Raw genomic sequence first — 20,342 nt, 5'->3', positions numbered from 1 at the left:
GCCATCTACATCATCTCACCACTCATTCACTGGGCAACTAATTTTTGTGACTGTCCATAAGACCAATGCTAGCACAACCCTGAGAGCTGTTGGAGTAACTATTTCAAATTGGACTGTTTGTTGGACTGAACACTTCATCAACATCATATAAGAACGGGGAGCTCTCACCCACATCATTGGTTTTGCTTGTTTATCTTGCTAATAACATGTGCCCTCTCTTCAGTGGATGGTAAAACTCCCCCTCCCTAGCACTCTCGGTACCATTAAGCTGCCTGAGCTTAAATTCCCAACTCTAAAACCACAGGGAAAGTTACCCCTACATTGGGCTGATGAAAATAGGTATACTTCCTACATCAATGAACTAAGATCTTTTTGGCAAAAATATGCCTACCACCTAACTTACCACTGGTTTAAAAGTTGTGAGCAATTTAGACATGCGATAGCCCCCTACCATCCAACATAATATACATGGCTCCTTACAAATGATTCAGTTAACACCAATAGATATGAACAAAATCCATTAAAATGCCACCATTTAGAGGTATGGAGCAATGCGACTGACATCTCTGCTACTTATAACACGCATTGGAGAACACCAACCATAATACAATATAACACCCTCAAAATAGGAGGTAAATACTATACAATCTTGCCCCGTGTAAGATCAGATACTGACTCTACCTTTGACTGTGACATGTCTATAAATACTACCATCTTAAGATCAATGCTTGCAGTACTCACAAAAAATGCATGGGATTTTGAAATGTACTATGCATATAATGAGTCACCGCAAACCATAGAGGAAATAGATATCCCCTTTTTTGATTTTTCTAACTTTTCTGACCACGAGGAGAGCACTTCACCTTCAGCCACCACTGCAGAGGCCACTACTGTGGACCCATGCAGCCCAATGAATTGAACAGCATGTGACTTAAGAGATTTTTATACACACAAGCCCATTTTGAGTGGCAGGCCTAGTTTACCACAACCTTGGGGTGATAAATGGCCTAGTTCACTACGTTAATACTTTGATGAACACCTAAGTAGCACCTAGAGTCCTGCTAACTGGCTCTGCGTGTCAGAATTTCCTAACCTGCCCTGGTTTGGTTATCTAGGATACTATACATCTCCAAATAATTCTAAACCTATAGGCCCATACGTTAAGGTGACAGATAATAACTGGCCATCATCTGAAGAATGGATGAGTATCCTAGCTTTACGAGTACATCATTATCGATCACCGATAGTGGTAATAGATCCCTTACCCCAACCTTGGCAAACTACTTATCAATATCAACAACCTGTCGAATGTACCAAGGATATCAGTACTCACATATGCCACTTGGTGGAAGTATATAACACCTCAGTTAACACCACCAAACCACTCTGGGCCATAAATTGCTGGCCTAAGAGGAAAAAGATAGATCTGAGTCCATCTAGCTCTTCCTTTATTCCTCACACTGGCCCACTGTTACTGAACTTCCAACCGACGACAAGGTTAGCTCACATAATTATGTAATAAATCAGCGTTAACCGCTCCTTGTCTCGTGGATAGAGGCAAAGTACACGTCTCTGAAAACAATAAAACGATATATTTTAAATCTGCTCATTATCCGAGAGGATGGCTTATTCCTCCCATGGGCGGTCCTAAGATCACTGGAGCACCCCTGGCACTGCCAAACATTAACATGCCAGCTACCATAGTTATAACACCCAGGATATGTCCCATCCAGATATCTTTTACACTAACCACGTTCCAACCACCCACAGCATACTGTAAGGACATAATTAATTTAGACAGGCTGCACTATTCATTCCCCACAAAAATGGGGAGGAAGCCTCTTCAACTATTAGCTCTTGGTGCCTTTGCCACAGGAGCTCTGGTTGGCGGACTTGGTGGTGGTGGTGTGTCAGCAGCCATAGTAGCACCCATCAAGGCTGACATTCAGCATTTAGAAATGATGAACAAAGATATGGTACAGGCCCTACATGCCATGTCTCAATCATTAGATACCATGCATGCTATCATTAATATGATGCAAACAGAAATGGAGGTATTTAGAAAAGTATATACAGAAGTATATAACAGAACTCTCCCATTGATTACTGATAATTTAACCTTATCATGTGCCAAATGTACCCATCCAACCTGAATGGCCTAGAAAGGGAACTAGACACACTATTCACCAGAGTATTGGTAGATTGACTAAGGAATTCCATCTTGAACCAGAAAAAGACTCCTATTGTGCAGAAGGCATCTGCACTCTAAATCTATTACAGATATTCCTTGATAATACCTACACAGCATACCATACTCAATCATTGCCACAAAAATTAGAAGACCAATGGGTAGTGCACACCGACCATTTCCTATGGTCTGGCCTGAACACAACAGATACAGCAATGTTCACACCTATAGAAGATTGTACTAGAATTGGACCCACAATGTACATACACACAAATACCCCTGAAACAAAACTGACCACTACATACTTAGCTTCAGCATATATACCAAACATGTTGAAAGATTTAGGCGATTACTCATTCCTGGCCTGCACTAGAGACAAGACCATCTTAACATGCACATTCCTAGATAGACACTCCCTTATAGAAAATATGAACTTGATACTGGTTCTTATGTTGTATCTAACTGCTCCATGATTTCAATGTATAACACCTCAAGGATAACCACCATCAGACCTGAACAAAAACATTACTTTGACTCTACTGGTGTGTTTGACTTTAACCTTGAATGGGATAACTGCCAAAATTATTTAAAGATAGCTCAAGACATAATGAACATTGCTACACACAATGAAAAACAGCTTGACAGTATACATAAAAAGATAGTACAGCATGAATCCATCCTCAGTGCACATCTTGATGTAAACAAATTGGTAGGAATACTGCAGACTAATACATTCATACACAAAGACTGGGCCGAAGGTATCCAGAAATGCTCCCTTTGGGACACCCTTGTGAGAGCTGTACAACTTGATTTTGTTTGCATTCCCATATTGAATTGGTGGCACTGGGTAAAGGAAATATTTTGGTTTGTGTGCTTGACTATTGCACTTGTAATGCTGGCAAAGGTTTTTGTTATCTTCTTTAGATTGTGCTTCCACCATGCCTCCAAGACGTTGCAAAAGAAACGGGATCGCAAATCCTTGGGACTCTGGCCGTGAATGTGACCTAGGCTCTCCCAGGAAGAGACTTTGGTTCTTCTATAGCTGCTACAGGAAACACTGCAAAAGCATTGAAGACATCTTCCCGTCTTCCATATCAGCAACACCAGAAACCCAATGGGGTGCCCATACTGCGAAAATAAATTCGCAGTCATTTGTCTCTCAGGCACACCAGGCATCGACCCTCTGATGGAACTGGCATACCACATAATCTTCCACAAACCCTTGCAGAAGGACAAGTTCATAGGTCTTGGTATTATTTCTAACACTGCAACCTGCATTGTGGCACTGTTGGCAGCATATCTAGACAAGGGCTCATACAACAGTCATATGGTTAGCCACTAGGCCCAAACTTTAACATTCGCTCTTCTGGAGGGCGACTGGTTCAGACAATCTACCCCATATGGGAACTATAAACCAAAAACTCTGAAATCTTATGCTGCCTGTATGATATTAAAACAATTTACTATGGAATGTATTCACTAATTTATAGCTTACCGCAATTGGAGAGACTTTAAGACTGCACATTTTAGAGGAGAGCCCATCCCTCGACCTAGCATAATTACCCCACCTCTTAGGCAGCCCACATCTGTGAACATCCCACCAATGGCCATTGTTACCCCCGTGCTGCATCACTCAAAGGACACTGAACCCTCCACTTAGGAGACTTCAGTGCCCAGGGGATGGAATGTAGTGAACATGTAACTCTAGTAACCATGGTGCGCTCGCATAGAATGATAAAGACAGAAACATTGTATACACAGGATAAGACGTGAACCCGAACCTGATTGGCCAATGGAAATGTAACCTTAAAACCAGAGGCAAGTTAAGTATAAGTAAAGGATCAGAAACCAGGTGGATGAAGCACTTCCACTGTTACTGACCAGGATGCTGTCTGTGCTACTAAAAACTTAAAGCACACGCGGCTAGGCTAAATAACCGCCTCCCCAGCCTCCAGGGCCCCTCACTCACCTGGTTGGCCCTCACTCACCTGGTTGCGCCAGCAGACAGAGGACCTCCTCCCCGGCAACACAGCTGATGGTGACCACCTTGCGAGCCTTACCTGCAAACAGCTATTAAGTAAGGAGAGGTATCCGGTTGACTGTGTGTTGTGTTAATTGTGTGACCCTTCTATGGTATCTAAAAATAAATTTAAAAATTATTGCTTAACCCCGACACGCTCTCCGAGTCCTTGCTCTAATTCCTTGCTCGTGACAAGTATTAAATCACTAGTAAAAAAAAAAAAGAGAGAGAGAGAGACAGGGAGTCGGGCTGTAGCGCAGCGGGTTAAGCGCATGTGGCGCAAAGCACAAGGACCGGCATAAAGATCCCGGTTCGATCCCCGGGCTCCCCACCTGCAGGGGAGTCGCTTCACAAGCGTTGAAGCAGGTCTGCAGGTGTCCATCTTTCTCTCCTCCTCTCTGTCTTCCCCTCCTCTCTCCATTTCTCTCTGTCCTATCCAACAACGACGACATCAATAACAACAATAATAACTACAACAATAAAAAAAAACAAGGGTAACAAAACGGAAAATAAATATAATAAAAGGAGAGACAGGGAATAACAAGGATGCTATACCGATCATTTAAATAAATATGTTGAGTTTCATGAGACTTCCCTACATAGTCCTTCTCTTTGTCTCCGGAGAAGTGAAAAGAGCCTCGCATTTAGAGTCTCTTCTTTTCCCGTGGCTGGGTAAAGGGGGAGCCTTCTAAACACCTGGATAACAACAGGTGGGTGAGAGATCAAAGCGGGGACCAGGTGTGGGGAGAGTGGGGAGAGCGGGCAGGTGGGTGGGCGGCCGGGGGCCCGCACCCACAGCGCCCAGGCTGCCCGGAGGTCCAGGCTCACGCCCCGAGCGCCAGGGTTCACGCATCAGACTCCAACAAGGGGAGTGAGGGCAGCGGCCACCGCTTCCTACCCGCCCCAAGATCCGGTGCTGCGGCCGCGACAAGTGTCCCGCGATGCGCTTCCCCCGAGTCCCGCCGCGGCCACTGTCTCCCAAGCAGGCGGGGAGAGGGCGGGAGACGTCCAACAACACCCTTTCCTTCCCCAAAGACCAAGACCAGGCCCACTCTGGTACTCAAACATAAGACAGTTCACCAAGAAAAGGACCAAAGTGCCTTCAGCCTCCACTACCACATTCAAAAAAAAAATCTTATCCGGTGTCCGAAAAGAGAACTCCCAGCATGCATCTTTCCATACGGATCTGGTTTGTAGTGCATTCTGGGAGTTGTAGTCCTTTTTTGCATTCCTCCAACAGGATTCTGATTTGCTTATGGCACAGAGGATCTATGCTCTGGGATCTTTTTGAATAAATTCTTAGGACGCTATATGAGACAACAATATCCACTATCCAGAGCCTGAATGAGCAATACTCTTTGTCATCAATAAAATATTTGCGATGTTGTTAGGTATCAAACTCAAAACCATACTCTGCAGAGGAAGGATGGTTTGCTCTTGTCTCAGTACAAGATCATACATACCTTATTGTTATGGTTTAGTCCTTTTTTATTGAATAAATATTTAATGAAAACTTAATGTAACTGCAGCACTGGTTAAAATAAACAATACCTACAGCATTTGAAGCTTGCATTTTGTTAAAGCAGGGAGAAGAATTGGGGAGGGGGTGGTGGTGAGGGGTAAAGGGACATGTTTGTACTGCTGGTGGGAATGTAAAATAGTCCAAGCCTCGTGGAAAACAGTCTGGAGATTTCTCAGAGCAGTAGAAATGGACCTGTCCTATGACCCAGCAATTTGTCTTCCCAGGATTTACCCAAAAGAAACAAGCACCTGTCAAAAGAGATCTTTGTACACCTCTGTTCATAACAGCACAATTTGTAAAAGCCAACACTTGGAAGCAACCCAGATGGCTAATAACAGATCAGCGGATAAGAAAATTGTGGTTTATATAAACAGTGGAACAGTACTCCGCTGTCAACAATGATGAAGTCATCTCCCTTTCCTCATCTTGGATGGAAATAGAAAACATTATGCTAAGTGAAATTAGTCAAAAAAGAGAAGGACAAATGCTCAATGATCTCAATTGTAGGTGGAACTTAAGAAAGGGGAGGTAAAGTGAGAGAGAGAGAGACAGAGAGAGAGACAGAGACAGAGAGGCAACTACAGCACTACTTCACCACTTGAAAGCTCCCCCCCACACACACACACACGTGGAGACTGTGGGCTTGAACTCAGGCCCTTGCACATTAAAATATGTGTGCTCAATCAGTTGTGCCACTGCCCAGCACTGCTGTATAATGTATTTTTGTTTATTTTTTTATTTTTATTTTATTTATTTTCCCTTTTGTTGCCCTTGCTGTTTTTTACTGTTGTAGTAGTTATTGTTATTGTTGTGGTTACTGATGTCGTCATTGTTGGATAGGACAGAGAGGAATGGAGAGAGGAGGGGAAGACAGAGAAGAGGAGAGAAAGACACCTGCAGACCTGCTTCACCGCCTGTGAAGTGACTCCCATGCAGGTGGGGAGCCAGGGGGCTCGATCCTTATTCCAGTACTTTAGCTTTACGCCATGTGTGCTTAACTCACTGTGCTACCACCTGTCTCCCTGTATGATGTATTTTTAAAAAATCATTGGGAAGGAATGGTTTTAAAATGTTGGGCTGAATACAGACATTTGCATTCCTCTTTTTTTAAACTTTATTATTATTTTTACTTCAAAGATTCATTTTATGAAAGATAAAGATGAAAGTGGGGAGGGAAGGCCAGAGAAACACTTTGGAATATGCAGTGCTGGGGTTTGAACTTAAGATCTCATACATCTAAGTCTAGAGTTCTGCTGCTGCATTACCTGTTAGGCCACTATTCTCTGCCTCTTAAATTTTATTTAAAATGACCCTAGAACAATAAAATAATAATACATGTAAACAGTGATAAGAACCTGACATTCTGAAAACACTACAAAGGATGGGTAAGAAGTAGATAATTTACATAACAAAGTAAGTCAATAAAAAGCACGATTCATATGCCAGAATTGCAGAATTGCTTAGAAATAAAGGTCCAGGTGATCCAGAAGGTGACGCAATGGCTAAAGCACTGAACTCTCAAGCATGAGGTCCCGAGTTCAACCCCCGGCAGTACATGTACTGGTGTGATGTCTGGTTCTTTCTCTCTCTCCTCCTATCATTCTCATTAATAAATAAATAAAATATTAAAAAAGAAGAAAAGGTCCAGATATCTCTAAGTGAAAAATGTTACATTTATGCCTGAAAAGAGGGACATTTTTGCTCAAAGTTTGAATAAGGAGCAGTCAATACCCCAGATATAGTCTACCACAGCATTGCCAAGTTAGTCATATTTTTTCCCCAGAAGACAAACATGAAGGTTTAATTTATGAAGCAAATGAACCAGAGCAGCTATGAAGTCAGAAACACACAGTTAATGGTGAGGGTTAAAGACAAGAAGAACTAAAATAGTTCAATATTGAATTATGAGACCCCTACCATCACCATCCCTTTCCATTCAGATGCCTGATTTGGAAAATTATTTTTCAGGGAAAATTACTGAATTGAGGGAAAAGATCTAACGTAGTGAAGTTTTCCAAAGGAAATAGCCAAGACTCCATTGTATTACTTTATAAAGAGGACTACAATCTGCAAATAAGCAAGTCCCATTGACAGATACAGTCTACAACAGTTTAGTTTATTCTTTTTTCTTTTTTTGCTGTTTAAATTCTCCAGTGCCTTTACTTTATTTTCTTAAGTTTATTCTTAAATACTTACGGATGCCTAACGGTCACAGTCCATTTTCCAGCATGTGGCAAGAAAGCACAAAGTCAAAACGATCAAAAAGGAAAAAGTCAACTCGTTAAATGTATAGACAATGGGTGACAGGGAAAAAAAAATTTGAGGAAACTACATTAACATATAAAGGAGAAAAATATTTATTTTTTTAAATAAAAATTAAGAAATAACTCGGGATTAAAATATATACCAGAATTAGAAAACAGATCTACTAATAGAGAATTGGAAGAGTACCTAGAGAAGCTATCTGAATTGTACAAAAAGAACAACTAACGAAAAATAGGAGATTCTTCAAGGTAGGAATAATGCTATCCTGTATACTCTGTACCTAACATATTATCTAAATAATTCAGTTTTCAATACTGCTTGTTGAACTACAGATAGGAATACAGAGTTAGTTATGTGTTGCTTTAGAGTGTTTTCTGTCTGGACTTACTCATTTCACACATCAGTTAACTTTTTTGCTTAAAAGACTTTTTATGTCTGAGGCTCTGTGTCTCCAGGTTCAATTCCCAGAACCACCACTATAATAAGCCAGAGCTGAGCAGTGCTTACACGCTCTCTCTCTCTTTCTCTCTCTCATTAAAATGAAATATATTTTTAAAATTCAACTTCTGTGCCAACAACGGTGCTGTAAATCACTAGCCCCTCCCCTTCCACAAAGTGGGGAAAAAAAATCCACAGCTATTTTACACTAGAAAACTAGAAATGAAAGGTATATCCAATTGAAGAGCTTGGGAAAAAAAAAAAAAGAACATGACAGGAAAAGCTAATGAAGCGGTAGAAGGCAAGATTTAGGTGGTGGATCACACACCCTAGTGAGCAAGGACCCGGGTTCAAGCCCCTGGCCCCCACCTGCAGAGGGAAAGCTTCACATATGATGAAGCAGGGCTGCAGGCGCCTCTCTTTCTATTTCTCTCTCTCTCTCTATTTCTCTCTCTCAATCTTCCCTCTTCCCCTCTCAATTTCTCTAGGTCTCTATCCAAAATAAAAGATTTATTTATGTGGCTGAAATTTTTATTGGTTATGAAGACACTTGTAGTCCCAATAGTCAGACTAGTACCTGGCATAGGTTCCATCCTCATTCAACACTGCCTTGTAGAATGAATGAATGAATGAATGAGTGAACGCCAGACAGAGGATTGAGGACAGCAGGCCGCGCTCAGCGGCCGCCACGCAGGGGCTCCTTTAAGGCCCGCGAGTCTGCGCAGTAGCGGGGTTCTCTCCGGGTGGGCGGGGCTCCGCGTGCCTGTCGTCAGCCGCCTCCTCAACCGCCGCCGCCGCCGCCGCCGTTACCGTCGTGCAAGGGCTTCTGGGAGCCAGACCTCGGGGTCTCGGGGAAGGGGCGCAGGTGGCCGCCATCTTGAGCGGCGGCCCTGTCGCTGCGTTCCACGCGGGAGGCGGAGCGGAGTCCCTGCCATTGCCCCGCAGCGGACGCCGCCTGGGACGGGGGAAGTGTGGGGGGTCCCGGGACAGCTCCACGTTGATGGGTGAGTGGGAGCGACCGGACAGGGGGCGAGCCGCGGGCTTGGTGGCTTCGGGAGCTCCTGGAGTCGTCACCGGTGTCTTTTCTTTTTCTTTAAGTGTTACAGCCGTTTCTTGGGACAGGTTCAGCGCCGCAGGGCGCCGAGTTGTCCTCGGGCTCCTCTGCGAAGGGACGGAGGTGCCGGGGGCGTGGCGGGCTCGGCCCCGGGCGGATCCTCGCGGAGACCCGACGAGGCGCCGCGGCAGATGGCGTCCCCGCTCCGCTGTTCCTTCTCTTTGAAAATTTCCAGTGTGCGGTAGAGACAGAGAAATCGAGACGGGAGGGGAGAAATGGAAATAGAAGGGGAGAGGGGGCCGCCGGGTGGTGGCGCAGCGGGTTCGGCTCCATAGTCCGAAGCTCAAGGACCCGGGTTCGAGCGCCGCCGGCTCCCGGCTCCCCACCTGCAAGGGGAGGGTCGCTTCACAGGCGGTGGAGCTGGTCTGCAGGTGTCTGTCTTTCTCTGTCTTCCCCCTCCTCTCTCGATTTCTGTCTGTCCTATCCAACAACAACAGCAACAATGCCAACAACAACAAGGGCAACAAAAGGGAAAAAAATAGCCTCCAGGAGCCGTGGATTTGTAGTGCAGGCACCGAGTTCCAGCAATAACCCTGGAGGCAAAGAAAAAAAAAGAAAATTTAAAATAAAAGAGAGAGAAAGGGACAGAGAGACATCTGCAACCCTGCCTCACCTCTCATGAAGCTTTCCCGCCTGCAGGTCGGGGCCGGGGCTTGAACCCGCGTCCTCGCGCACTGGCATGCCTGGCGGGTCCTCGAGCCTGTTTCCCCGGGACTTGGTCCTTCTTGCTTTCTCCGCCCCTGGTCCCGCCCGCATGCCGTCGCCTCTCTGATCCGTGCCCAGGGCTTGTTGTGAAGTCCACAGCGGTCCGAAAGGTCGGTTTCCGCCATGGACGGGCTGCCCTTCTTCCTCCTAGGGCTTTGTGCCTCCCAGCCTGGCTGCTGGTAGCGGGGTCACCACGCCTTGAAGGTGAGGACTTAGTAGGGTTTCCCGGATTTTGCCGAACTGATCAGATGACAGCATTTGACAAGCTGTGTGTGCAGACAGCCGGGAGAGGGCTTCAGGGAGGCTGTGACGCTGCTATCTTCTCTCCAGCGGTGTGAACTCACTGCAGCGGCACTCTGACCTGATGTTCCTTCACCGTGACACTAAGGACTGGTTCCTGTATTGTTAGGAAAGGAGCCATTTTTTAAAAATTATTATCTTTATTGGATAGAGACAAGCCGAAAATCAAGAGGGAAAAGGGTGACAGGGAGAGAGACCCCTGCAGCACTACTTCACCACTCGCAGAGCTTTCCTCCTGCAGGTGGGGGGACCGAGAGCTTGAACCTGGGTCTTTGAACATTGTAAAAGGTGCGCTCAACCAGGTGTGCCACCTGAAAAGCAACCATTTTTAATAGCTGAGTAGTATTCCATTGTTTTTACAGACCGTACTTACTCAGCCACTCATCTGTTGTTGGACACCTGGGTTGCTTCCAGGTTTCAGCTATTACAAACGATGCTGCTATGAACATAGGTGTAGACAAATCTTTTTGGATGGGTGTGTTTGGTTCCCTAGGCTATATCCCCAGGAGAGGAATTGCAGGGTCTGATAGGTACATGTCTAGCCTTCTGAGAGTTCTCCAGACTGTTCTCCACAGAGGTTGGACCAATTGACATTCCCACCAGCAGTGCAGGAGGGTTCCTTTGACCCCACACCCTCTCCAGCATTTGCTGCTGTTACCTTTTCTGATGTATGACATTCTCACAGGAGTGAAGTGGTATCTCATTGTTGTCTTGATTTGCATTTCTCTGACAATCAGAGACTTGGAGCATTTTTTCATGTTTGTTGGCCTTTTGGATCTCTTCCGTGGTAAATATTTCTGTTCCTATCCTCTCCCCAATTTTGGATGGGGTCATTGGTTTTCTTGTTGCTGATTTTGGCGAGTTCTTTATACATTTTACCTAGCCAAGATCTTGTCTGATGTATGACATATAAAGATCTTCTACCACACTGTGGTAGAAGCTACAAATGTTTATCTGGAACCAGAAGAGACCTAGAATTGCCAAAACAGTCTTGAAAAGAAAGAACAGGACTGGAGGCATCACACTCCCAGAATCTCAAGTTGTATTATAGGGCCTTTGTAATCAAGACTGCTTGGTACTGGAACATGAATAGACACACTGACAGTGGAATAGAATAAGAGTCCAGAAGTAAGTCCCCACACCCATGGACATCTAATCTGACAAAGGTGCCCAGACTTAAATGGGGAAAGCAGAGTCTCTTCAACAAATGGTGTTGGAACATGCAGAAGAATGAAGCTGAACCACTATATTCCACCAAACACAAAATAAATTCCAAGTGGATCAAGGACTTGGATGTTAGACCACAAACTATCAGATACTTGGAGGAAAATATTGGCAGAACTCTCTTCCGCATAAATATTAAAGGCATCTTTAATGATATGAATCCAAGTACGAAGAAAACTAAAACAGACAAAAACCAGTGGGGCTACGTCAAATTAAAAAGCTTCTGCACAGCAAAAGAAACTACCACCCAAACCTAAAACATTTTTTTAATTATCTTTATTTATTTGATAGGGACAGCCCAAAATCAAGAGGAAGGGGGATATAGACAGTGAGACAGCTATACCACTGCTTCACTACTCACCCAGGTTTCCCCCTGCAGGTGGGGAATGAGGGTTTGAACCTGGGACCTTGCACATTGTAACGTGGGCGTTCAACCAGGTGCACCACCACCCAGTCTGTTTTTTTTTCTTCTTCACTTTTAATAATTTAGATTGGAAGGTTTAAATGTGGCCACCTAAAGTAGCAGTGTCTAGTGTGTGTTGTAGCACAAGGTATTTTAATCAGATGTGGGGAGAAAATAGTAGAACTACGAGGGCTGGACATTGGTGCGCCTAGTTAAGAGCATGTGTTAACTTTCACAAGGACCTGAGTTCAAGCCCCAGCTCCCCACCTACAGAGGGGAAGCTTCCCGAGCAGTGGAGCAGAGGAGCAGTGCTGCAGGTGTCCCTTGGTTTCCTCTTCAACCCCCTTCCCGCCCTCCCAGTTTCTCTCTATGCTATCAGGACTAATAAATCAATCTGAAAAATTTTTTAAAAGAAGAAAATATTAAAATTACTATTTGTATGCTTTCAAAAATATGCCTTCTTGAATTTTTATTTGTGAATTTTTCATGTAATTTTTTTATGAGTCTAGTCATTATATGAATGTGTCTTGAGGTTTAATGGCAAATATATTTTGTGTACCTAAGGATGTACTCATTAAGAATGTTGAGAGGCAGTGACATTGGACATGCCAAATACGTAGATTGTTAATATCTTCAGAGGCTTACTGTTGAGTCTTTTCACTTGGTAAAATATTATGTACGTATTGAGCACACCTCAACAACTAATGCTGAAATTCACTTCTTTAGTGAACTCGGAACTCAAATTTACTTTTTACCTTTTTAGAGCCTAAACTCTTACTACAATGACAGAATTGGGCTGGGAAAATAGCATAATGGTTATGCAAAAAGAGTTTCATGCCTGATGTACCCACCAAAGGTCCCAGATGCAACCACTTGCATCACCATAATTACCCAGAGCTGGGTAGTACTTTGGTTTGAGAGAGAGAGAGTAGAAGAAGAAGAAAGGAAAAGGAAAAGACAAGATTTCTGTATAAAGTTAGATTAAACGAGCTAATGATGGATATTTGTTGATGATATTGTTGAAACCACTTCCTTAAATATTTATCTTCAGAGGAATCTGATCAATTGTAAATGTGCTTTTAATTGCTAGACTTTAGGTGTTAAGTTTAAAAACATAATGTCTTTCAAATTATTCTGAAATTCTCCGCTTATTTTATTCTACCTGTAAGCTCCAACATAAATAGGTGACTTTCGGGAGTCGGGCGGTAGGCAGCGGGTTAGGCGCACGTGGCACAAAACGCAAGGACCGCTTAAGGTTCCCGGTTCAAGCCCCCGGCTCCTCACTTGCAGGGGAGTCGCTTCACAGGCGGTGAAGCAGGTCTGCGGGTGTCTGTCTTTCTCTCCCCCCTCTGCCTTCTCCTCCTCTCTCCATATCTCTCTGTCCTATCTAACAACGATGACATCAATGGCAACAACGATAATAGCTACAACAATAAAACAACAAGGGCAACAAAAGGAAAAATAAAGTTTAAAAAAAATAAGTGATTTTTCTCCCACTCTATCAAGTCTTACTGTTGACGCTTGATATTTGCAGTATGAATAGGGCTATATTGAGTGCTGCTACAATTTAACACTCCTTTTCTTTTGAATTCTATCGTCATTCAGTACTCTTATTCCTCCTGATTCTCTTCTCTGACCTGTTTCTTTCTCTTTCTTCTTCTTTTTGTCCTTTTTCACTAAAGTGTGAACATTCTCAAGGTTTCTTTTTTGATCATTTTTCTGTATAACTCATCTTCATCTCTGATGATCAGTCAGTGCTTTTTTCCTGAGATTTGATTCACATATTACACTATTTGTATATAAAAGCTCCTATATGACCTTTAAGCACTGTACATTTAATCATAGGAAAGTCCCAGGAGTGGGGAGGTGATGCATCCGGTTCAGCCCACAGGTTACTGTGATACACTACAATTTATCCATCACTGGTTAAAGGACATTTTGGTCAGTTCTGTCTGGGGGGCAGCTATAAGTAAATATGCTATAAACACAGGGATTAGTGTTAATATAAATTTTTGTGCCTTGTGGGTGAATATTTAGGTACTATATTGATAGGTAGTATGGCACTTACATGCTTCAGATTTTACTCAAAAAAGAAATACAGAAAACAAAATTTACAAAATACTTTGCAAATTATACTAATTTGTAATTCCATCAGCAGTGTGTAAGAATTTTTGTTGCTCTGCACCTGCCTACATTAGCTATTAGTCACATTCTAATGAGTGTATAATGACTTTCAGTATTTATTTCTTTATTTTAATTGCCATTAGGGTGTTGGGGGCACACTGCCTGCGCTATGAATCCACTGCTACAGCCAGCCATTTTACCTCTTTCCTTCCTTCCTTTCTTTCTTCCTTTTTTTTTTTTTTTATTAGACAGGAATGATAGAAATTAGAGGGGGTGGCAGTGATTTAAGATATAACCCAGTTCAGAAAGGTTAAAATAGCAGTGATTAGGGAAATGCACCTTAGAATCAATGCTGTTAAGGTAATGGCCTTGTGTTTCGGTCAGAATCTGTTATTCACTAGCTTATTCCTAAAATATTTGGCCATTTTGTTCCAATCTAGCTATGGGAATAAAGGGATTATATTATAATATAATCCCTTTATTATAATAATAAGATTAAATTATATTTATATAATTTTCAAAATAAGCTTTGTTTATTTAATTAGATAACCTGAACTTGGTAGTCCGTGCATAAGTGCCTTGTATTATCTTGAGAGTTACCAGTATCTGTTTTTTTTTTCCTTCTCTCCTTACCATAAGATGCCATGGCTAGTCCAGGGAAAGACAACTATAGAATGAAAAGTTACAAGAATAAAGCCTTAAATTCCCAAGAGATGCGTAGACGAAGAGAAGAAGAAGGAATACAACTTCGAAAACAAAAAAGGGAAGAGCAAGTAGGTGTTTTAAATTATTTTAAACTGTTTGGCACAAAAGCATTGCTATATACAGATTTTAGACATGTGCTATTGCTGATTTGTAGATAATTTTAAATGAAAAAATTCTTTAGAATGGTGAGTATAATACATTTATTCTTAAATTTGTCATACTCCAGGAATAATAATAGCTAATATTCGAATCAGCATTTTGATTTTCAGTCACTGATGAGAATAGCTTTTCTGTTTCATTGATGAACTTTTTATGTAAATCATTTTTACCCACAGCCGGGACACTTTTTCTTATTTATTTATTAATTACTGGATAGAGACAGAAATTGAGAGGGATTGGGGAGATAGAGAGGGAGAGACGAGAGACACCCGTAACCCTGTTTCACCGCTCAGAAAGTTTACCCCCTGCTGTTGGGCACCAGGGGCTTAAACCTGGGTCCTTGCACATTTGTAATGTGTGTGTTTAACCAGGTGCACCACTACCTGGTCCCACGGGGACACTTTTTCTCTTGAGCCCAGTTAGACTATTTCTTTTTGCGTTACAATTTTCCCCTATAAATGCTCTAATTACGTTTATTTGTTGCTTTGTGGCTTTCTTTGCTCTTACCTCTAGTTACAGTCATCTTCCAGTGCTACTGCTGCTTCTATAGTCAGTCTCATTCATTTGATGCCTTATTCTTCTGTTTGATCTCTGTATATGTGACATAATAGAAAAAGGACTTAAAGAAGTGCATGTGAACATTTTCTCATACAGCATATTCCTTTTTTTTTTTTTTTTGCCTCCAGGGTTATTGCTGGGTCTCAGTGCCTGCACTACAAATCCACGCCTCCTGGAGGCTATTTTTTTCCCTTTTGTTGCCCTTTGTTGTTTATCGTTGTTGTTATTATTGTTACTGCTGTCATTGTTGGATAGGACAGAGAGAAATCGAGAGAGGAGGGGAAGACAGGAGGAAAGAAAGATAGACACCTGCAGACCTGCTTCACCGATTGTGAAGCGACCTCCTTTAAGTTGGGAGCTGGGGGCTCGAACTGGGATCCTTGTGCCAGCCCTTGTGCTTTGTGGTCCAGCATCTTCTTTATTAGTTTTCATTTTGGGGACTTTCTTTTTCTTTTTTCCTTTTTCTTTCCTTTCTCTTCTCTGTCTCTCTCTCTCTCTTTTTTTTTTTTAATAGAGACAGAAATTGAGAGGGAAGGAGGAGGTGGAGAGGTAGAGAGACAGAAAGACATCTGCAGCAATGCTTCATAGCTCAGGAAGCTTCCCCTCCTATAGGTGGGGACGAGGGGCTGAAATGCAGGTCCTGGTGCCTGGTAACATGTGCCCTACTGGGTGTGCCGTCTCCTGACCCTCCAGCACACGCTTTAGCCACCTCACCTGTTGTCTTTGGGGGCTATTTTCTAAGGTCCTCAGCTGATAACCTGAAACTGCAGAGGATACCAGGGTTTATATATGTACTCACGACTCATTGATCTTGATTACATTTCACAGTGGTTCATCTTTATTTTAATAAATTGGAGACTTTTTTTCCCCTTTGCCTCCAGAGTTATTGTTGGAGCTCAGTGCCTGCACTACAAATCCACTGTTCTTGGTGGGCTTTTTTTTTTTTTTTTCCATTTTTATTGGATAAGACAGAAATTAAGAGAGGAGGGGGAGGGAGAGAGGGAGAAAGATACCTGCAGACCTACTTCACCACTTCTGAAGTGACCTCCCCCTTAAGTGGGGAGCTGGGGGCTTGAACCAGGATCCTTGTGCTTTGTACTATGTGCGCTTAACCTGGTGCACTTAAGCCAGTGCACTACCTAAATTGGAGATTTATGAGTTGCTGCTATATTTTTTTGCCAGTATGTGTTCAATTCTTCTGTCAGATTTTTTTTTTCTATTTTACTATGTCTGTTGTAATCTGCAGTCAGTGATCTTTGATGTTTAATATTGTAATTGTTTTGGGACGCCACAAGCTGTGCCCATGAAGGATGATGAATCTAATCAGTAAACATTGCAGCTGTTCTGACTGCTGCACTTTCTGCTGCATAACCTCTAAGTTATCTACACCCCCCCATATGTTAGTGTTTTGCCTCTTTGTATTTATATTTTATTGTGCATTGTAAAATTTATTTCCTTTCTTTTTCTTTTTTTTTTTTCCTAATTACCTTTATTTATTGGACAGAGACAGCCAGAAATGAGGGAAGGTTGGGATAGAGAGGAAGAGACAGATGCCTGCAGCCCTGCTTCACCGCTTTTCTCCTGCAGGTGGGGACCAGGGGCTCGAACCTGAGTCCTTGTGTGTTGTAACATGTGCACTCAGCCAGGTGCGCCACCACCCGGCCCCCCTTTATTTTTCTATTACAGTACACTACTGAGTAAACATAAGTACATTTAAAATGTTTTGCATAGTGCAGAGATGACATTCAACTATCTAAAGATGGTTGAAAAACCCACTACTAGTATAGTACATTATGCCTGAAATACCAGTGTTGGAGGTGTTGACTGTGCTTCAGAACTGCATTCTTTTTTTTTTTTTTAATTTTTTTAAATCTTTATTTATTGGATAGGGACAGCTGGAAATTGAGAGGGTCAGAAAAGAGAGAGAGAGAGAAAGGGAGACACCTGCCGCACTGCTTCACCATTTGCAAAGCTTTCCCCCTGCAGGTGGAGATTGGAGCCTTGAACCACTTGCACTTTGTAACATGTGAGCTTAACCAGGTGCGCCAGAACTACACTCAGGTCACCAGGCGAGGACTATATCTATTTGCTTTACTGCAAAATAAAGTGGCCTGGAACTGAATGATACACTGTTATAAAAGTCAGGTGAAAGTCTTCTCTTCCCTCTCTCAAAATGTTTTAGTGTATTTAATATCTTCAAGCCATAGTTGACTGTGGCTTAACTGAAGTCAGAGAAAGTCACACCACAAATTTGGAGCAGTGGGGGAGCGATGGTAGACTGCTGCACTTCAATTTAGATCTCTATAGTAGGAGGGTGTGCTCTCTGCAGTACAGGAATTAAAGCGAGTGTGAAAAGGACTGGCAGTGAAGAAAGTAGAGAAGGTCTGTGTGAGAATAAGACAACGATTTCTTAAATCTGTTGAGTAATACAATATTACAGTAGGAGGGAATGTTGAATGGTTTGCAGTAAGTTGTTGACCCGTGGGTATCATTTCTCATCTTCTCACAGGTTGGTGCAAAACACTCTTACTCCCCACTTAGATCCATTTCCACCGTCAAGCACCTGGACCCCAAAGACTTGTACAATACCTCCTCTTTGCCCTCCTCTAGAAGAGGCCTTTGCTTTAGTGCAGTACACCAAACCCAGACTGAGTTTTACTTTGTGCTTTCCCTGTCTGTCCTTATTCCTTAATTCGAACCTATGAGTGAGATCATTTGGTAGTCATTCTTCTCTTTTTGACTTATCTCACTTAACATGATTACCTGATTTCCCCCTCCATATTATAGTATAATGGTAGTATAGTATAATATAAAATAATATTGTTGAGTGTACTGTTAATATGTTCCGTATTGTATCTCCATATAACACTTTATTTTTAGGATTTTTCTTGCAATAATTCTTAGATGCCTTATAACTCATTGTGGGCACAAGTATTTTTTCCAATACTGTAAAATGTAAATATGTACTCTACTTAAGGATTTGGTCATTGACACAAGACCTGAGATTAATAATGACATAAAACTGTCTTCAGTGTAAGAGTTATTCTAGCCTAGATAATTTAGGTTCTGACACTGGATTAAAATAGTAAAATATTTTAAGTGGGGGGTTGGGTGGTGGCACATGTTACGAAGAGCAAGTACCTGCGTTTGAACCCCTGGTCCCCACCTGCAGAGGGAAAGCTTTGCAAGTGGTAAAGCAGTGCTCCAGGTGTCTCTTTTTCTCTGTCTCTCTATATCCCCCCTTCCCTCTCAATTTCTTGCTGTCTCAACCAAATAAATAAAGATAATAAAAAATTTAAAAACAAATACAATATTTTAAGAGATGAAGGTATTTGTTTTATTCATTTAAATTAAAATTTTAATTGTATGGGAATTCAGTATTTATGGAAAGATCAATACAAAAGGTTAATATTTCTTTATCACAGCTGTTCAAACGCAGAAATGTCTCTTTGCCTAGAGGTGATGACTCTATGCCAGAAAGTCCTATTCAGGATCCAGATATCAGTTCCACTGTACCCATTCCAGAGGTAAGTTTCTTTTTTCTTTTGATCAAAATGTATTTCAAATTATGTCTCAGCAATCTTTCAGAGGTAGCAGATAGTGAAGATGTGATTTACACGATTTTTTTCAAGTGATGAATTGTGTATTTTTTGTTTTAGGAAGAAGTTATTACCAAAGATATGATTCAGATGATCTTTTCTAATAATGCTGACCAACAACTAACAGCAACACAGAAATTTAGAAAACTACTTTCTAAAGGCAAGGCACAAATTTTCAGTTCATTAGATTTTTTTATTTTTTTATTTTAAGACATTTCATTCCAGACAGGTCATAATTTTTCTTTAAAATGTTTTGAAATAACACCTACTTCTAACATGTTAAAGTAACTTGTTTATAGAGTATTTGTATAAAGTTTTAAAGATGCAAATATAAAAATAGTTTTAACTGCTAAGAACCAAAGTTATAATTATGTATGTATGTTTTCTTTACTTCTTTTTCCCCCACCAGGGTTGTTGCTAGGGCTTGTTTTGATCTTGGTAATTCATATTGACTATTTATATTATTTGTCCAGCTTTATGTTATGTTTTTCAGAAGTACTTGTTAAATAACAGTTTAACCTTTATTCTTCTTTTGTTTTTTATACTTGGAATTTATAGAAGTATTGATTACTGAGTTGTGTATATGAGCTGAAAAAATTATGAAAATCTCTGACTCTCCTTAAGAGACAGAATTTTATAACCGGTATAAGGATCCCAGTTTGGACTCCCAGCTCCCCACTTGCAGGGGGTTACTTCACAAGTGGTGAAGCAGTTCTGCAGCTGTCTTTTTGTATCTCTCCCTCTCTATCTTTCTCTTCCTTCTCATTTGCTTTCTGTCCCATCCAAAAAAATTGGAAAAAAATGGCCACAGGAGCAGTGGACTCATAGCGTGGGCACCGAGCCCCTGCAATAGCCTTGGAGGCTAAATAAATAAATACACAGACAGATAAATAGATAAAATAATAATAAGTACTTGTTCGTAAAGTATATTTAACTTTTATTTTCTGTTCTTTATCTTCTCAGCCAGAGTAGTTTTCAGTAATGGAAGGAAATCCTTATGTAATCAAAAGTGGCTTCC

General features: G+C 41.8%; 2 protein-coding genes across 10 annotated transcripts in view; one reads left to right on the top strand and one right to left on the bottom strand.

Annotated features, from left to right (window-relative positions):
- Window positions 1-9,075, bottom strand: part of ZUP1 (zinc finger containing ubiquitin peptidase 1) — a 39,457-nt gene extending 30,382 nt beyond the window's left edge. For 6 of the 7 annotated variants that reach the window (XM_007521035.3, XM_060190581.1, XM_060190579.1 and 3 more), the window contains exon 1: window positions 9,011-9,075. In XM_007521035.3, the coding sequence (XP_007521097.2) occupies window positions 9,011-9,032 (22 nt within the window). In that variant the 5' untranslated portion in view covers window positions 9,033-9,075. Of the gene's footprint in view, window positions 1-5,106; window positions 5,401-9,010 lie in introns of those variants that run through there. The other variant, XM_060190580.1, reaches the window with a different exon arrangement.
- A 160-nt stretch (window positions 9,076-9,235) lies between these two features.
- KPNA5 (karyopherin subunit alpha 5) overlaps window positions 9,236-20,342 on the top strand; it is a 38,622-nt gene continuing 27,515 nt past the window's right edge. The window contains exons 1-4 of one of the 3 annotated variants that reach the window (XM_060190588.1): window positions 9,236-9,437; window positions 14,943-15,076; window positions 19,151-19,252; window positions 19,385-19,478. In XM_060190588.1, coding sequence (XP_060046571.1) covers window positions 9,434-9,437; window positions 14,943-15,076; window positions 19,151-19,252; window positions 19,385-19,478 — 334 coding nt within the window. In that variant the 5' untranslated portion in view covers window positions 9,236-9,433. Of the gene's footprint in view, window positions 9,438-14,942; window positions 15,077-19,150; window positions 19,253-19,384; window positions 19,479-20,342 lie in introns of those variants that run through there. The other 2 variants (XM_060190586.1, XM_060190587.1) reach the window with 2 other exon arrangements.

This window comes from Erinaceus europaeus, chromosome 4, assembly GCF_950295315.1.
Source record: "Erinaceus europaeus chromosome 4, mEriEur2.1, whole genome shotgun sequence".
Taxonomy (NCBI): Eukaryota; Metazoa; Chordata; class Mammalia; order Eulipotyphla; family Erinaceidae; genus Erinaceus; species Erinaceus europaeus.
The sequence above is the reverse complement of the archived record's forward strand: the minus strand, read 5'-3'. Positions and strand labels throughout refer to the sequence as shown.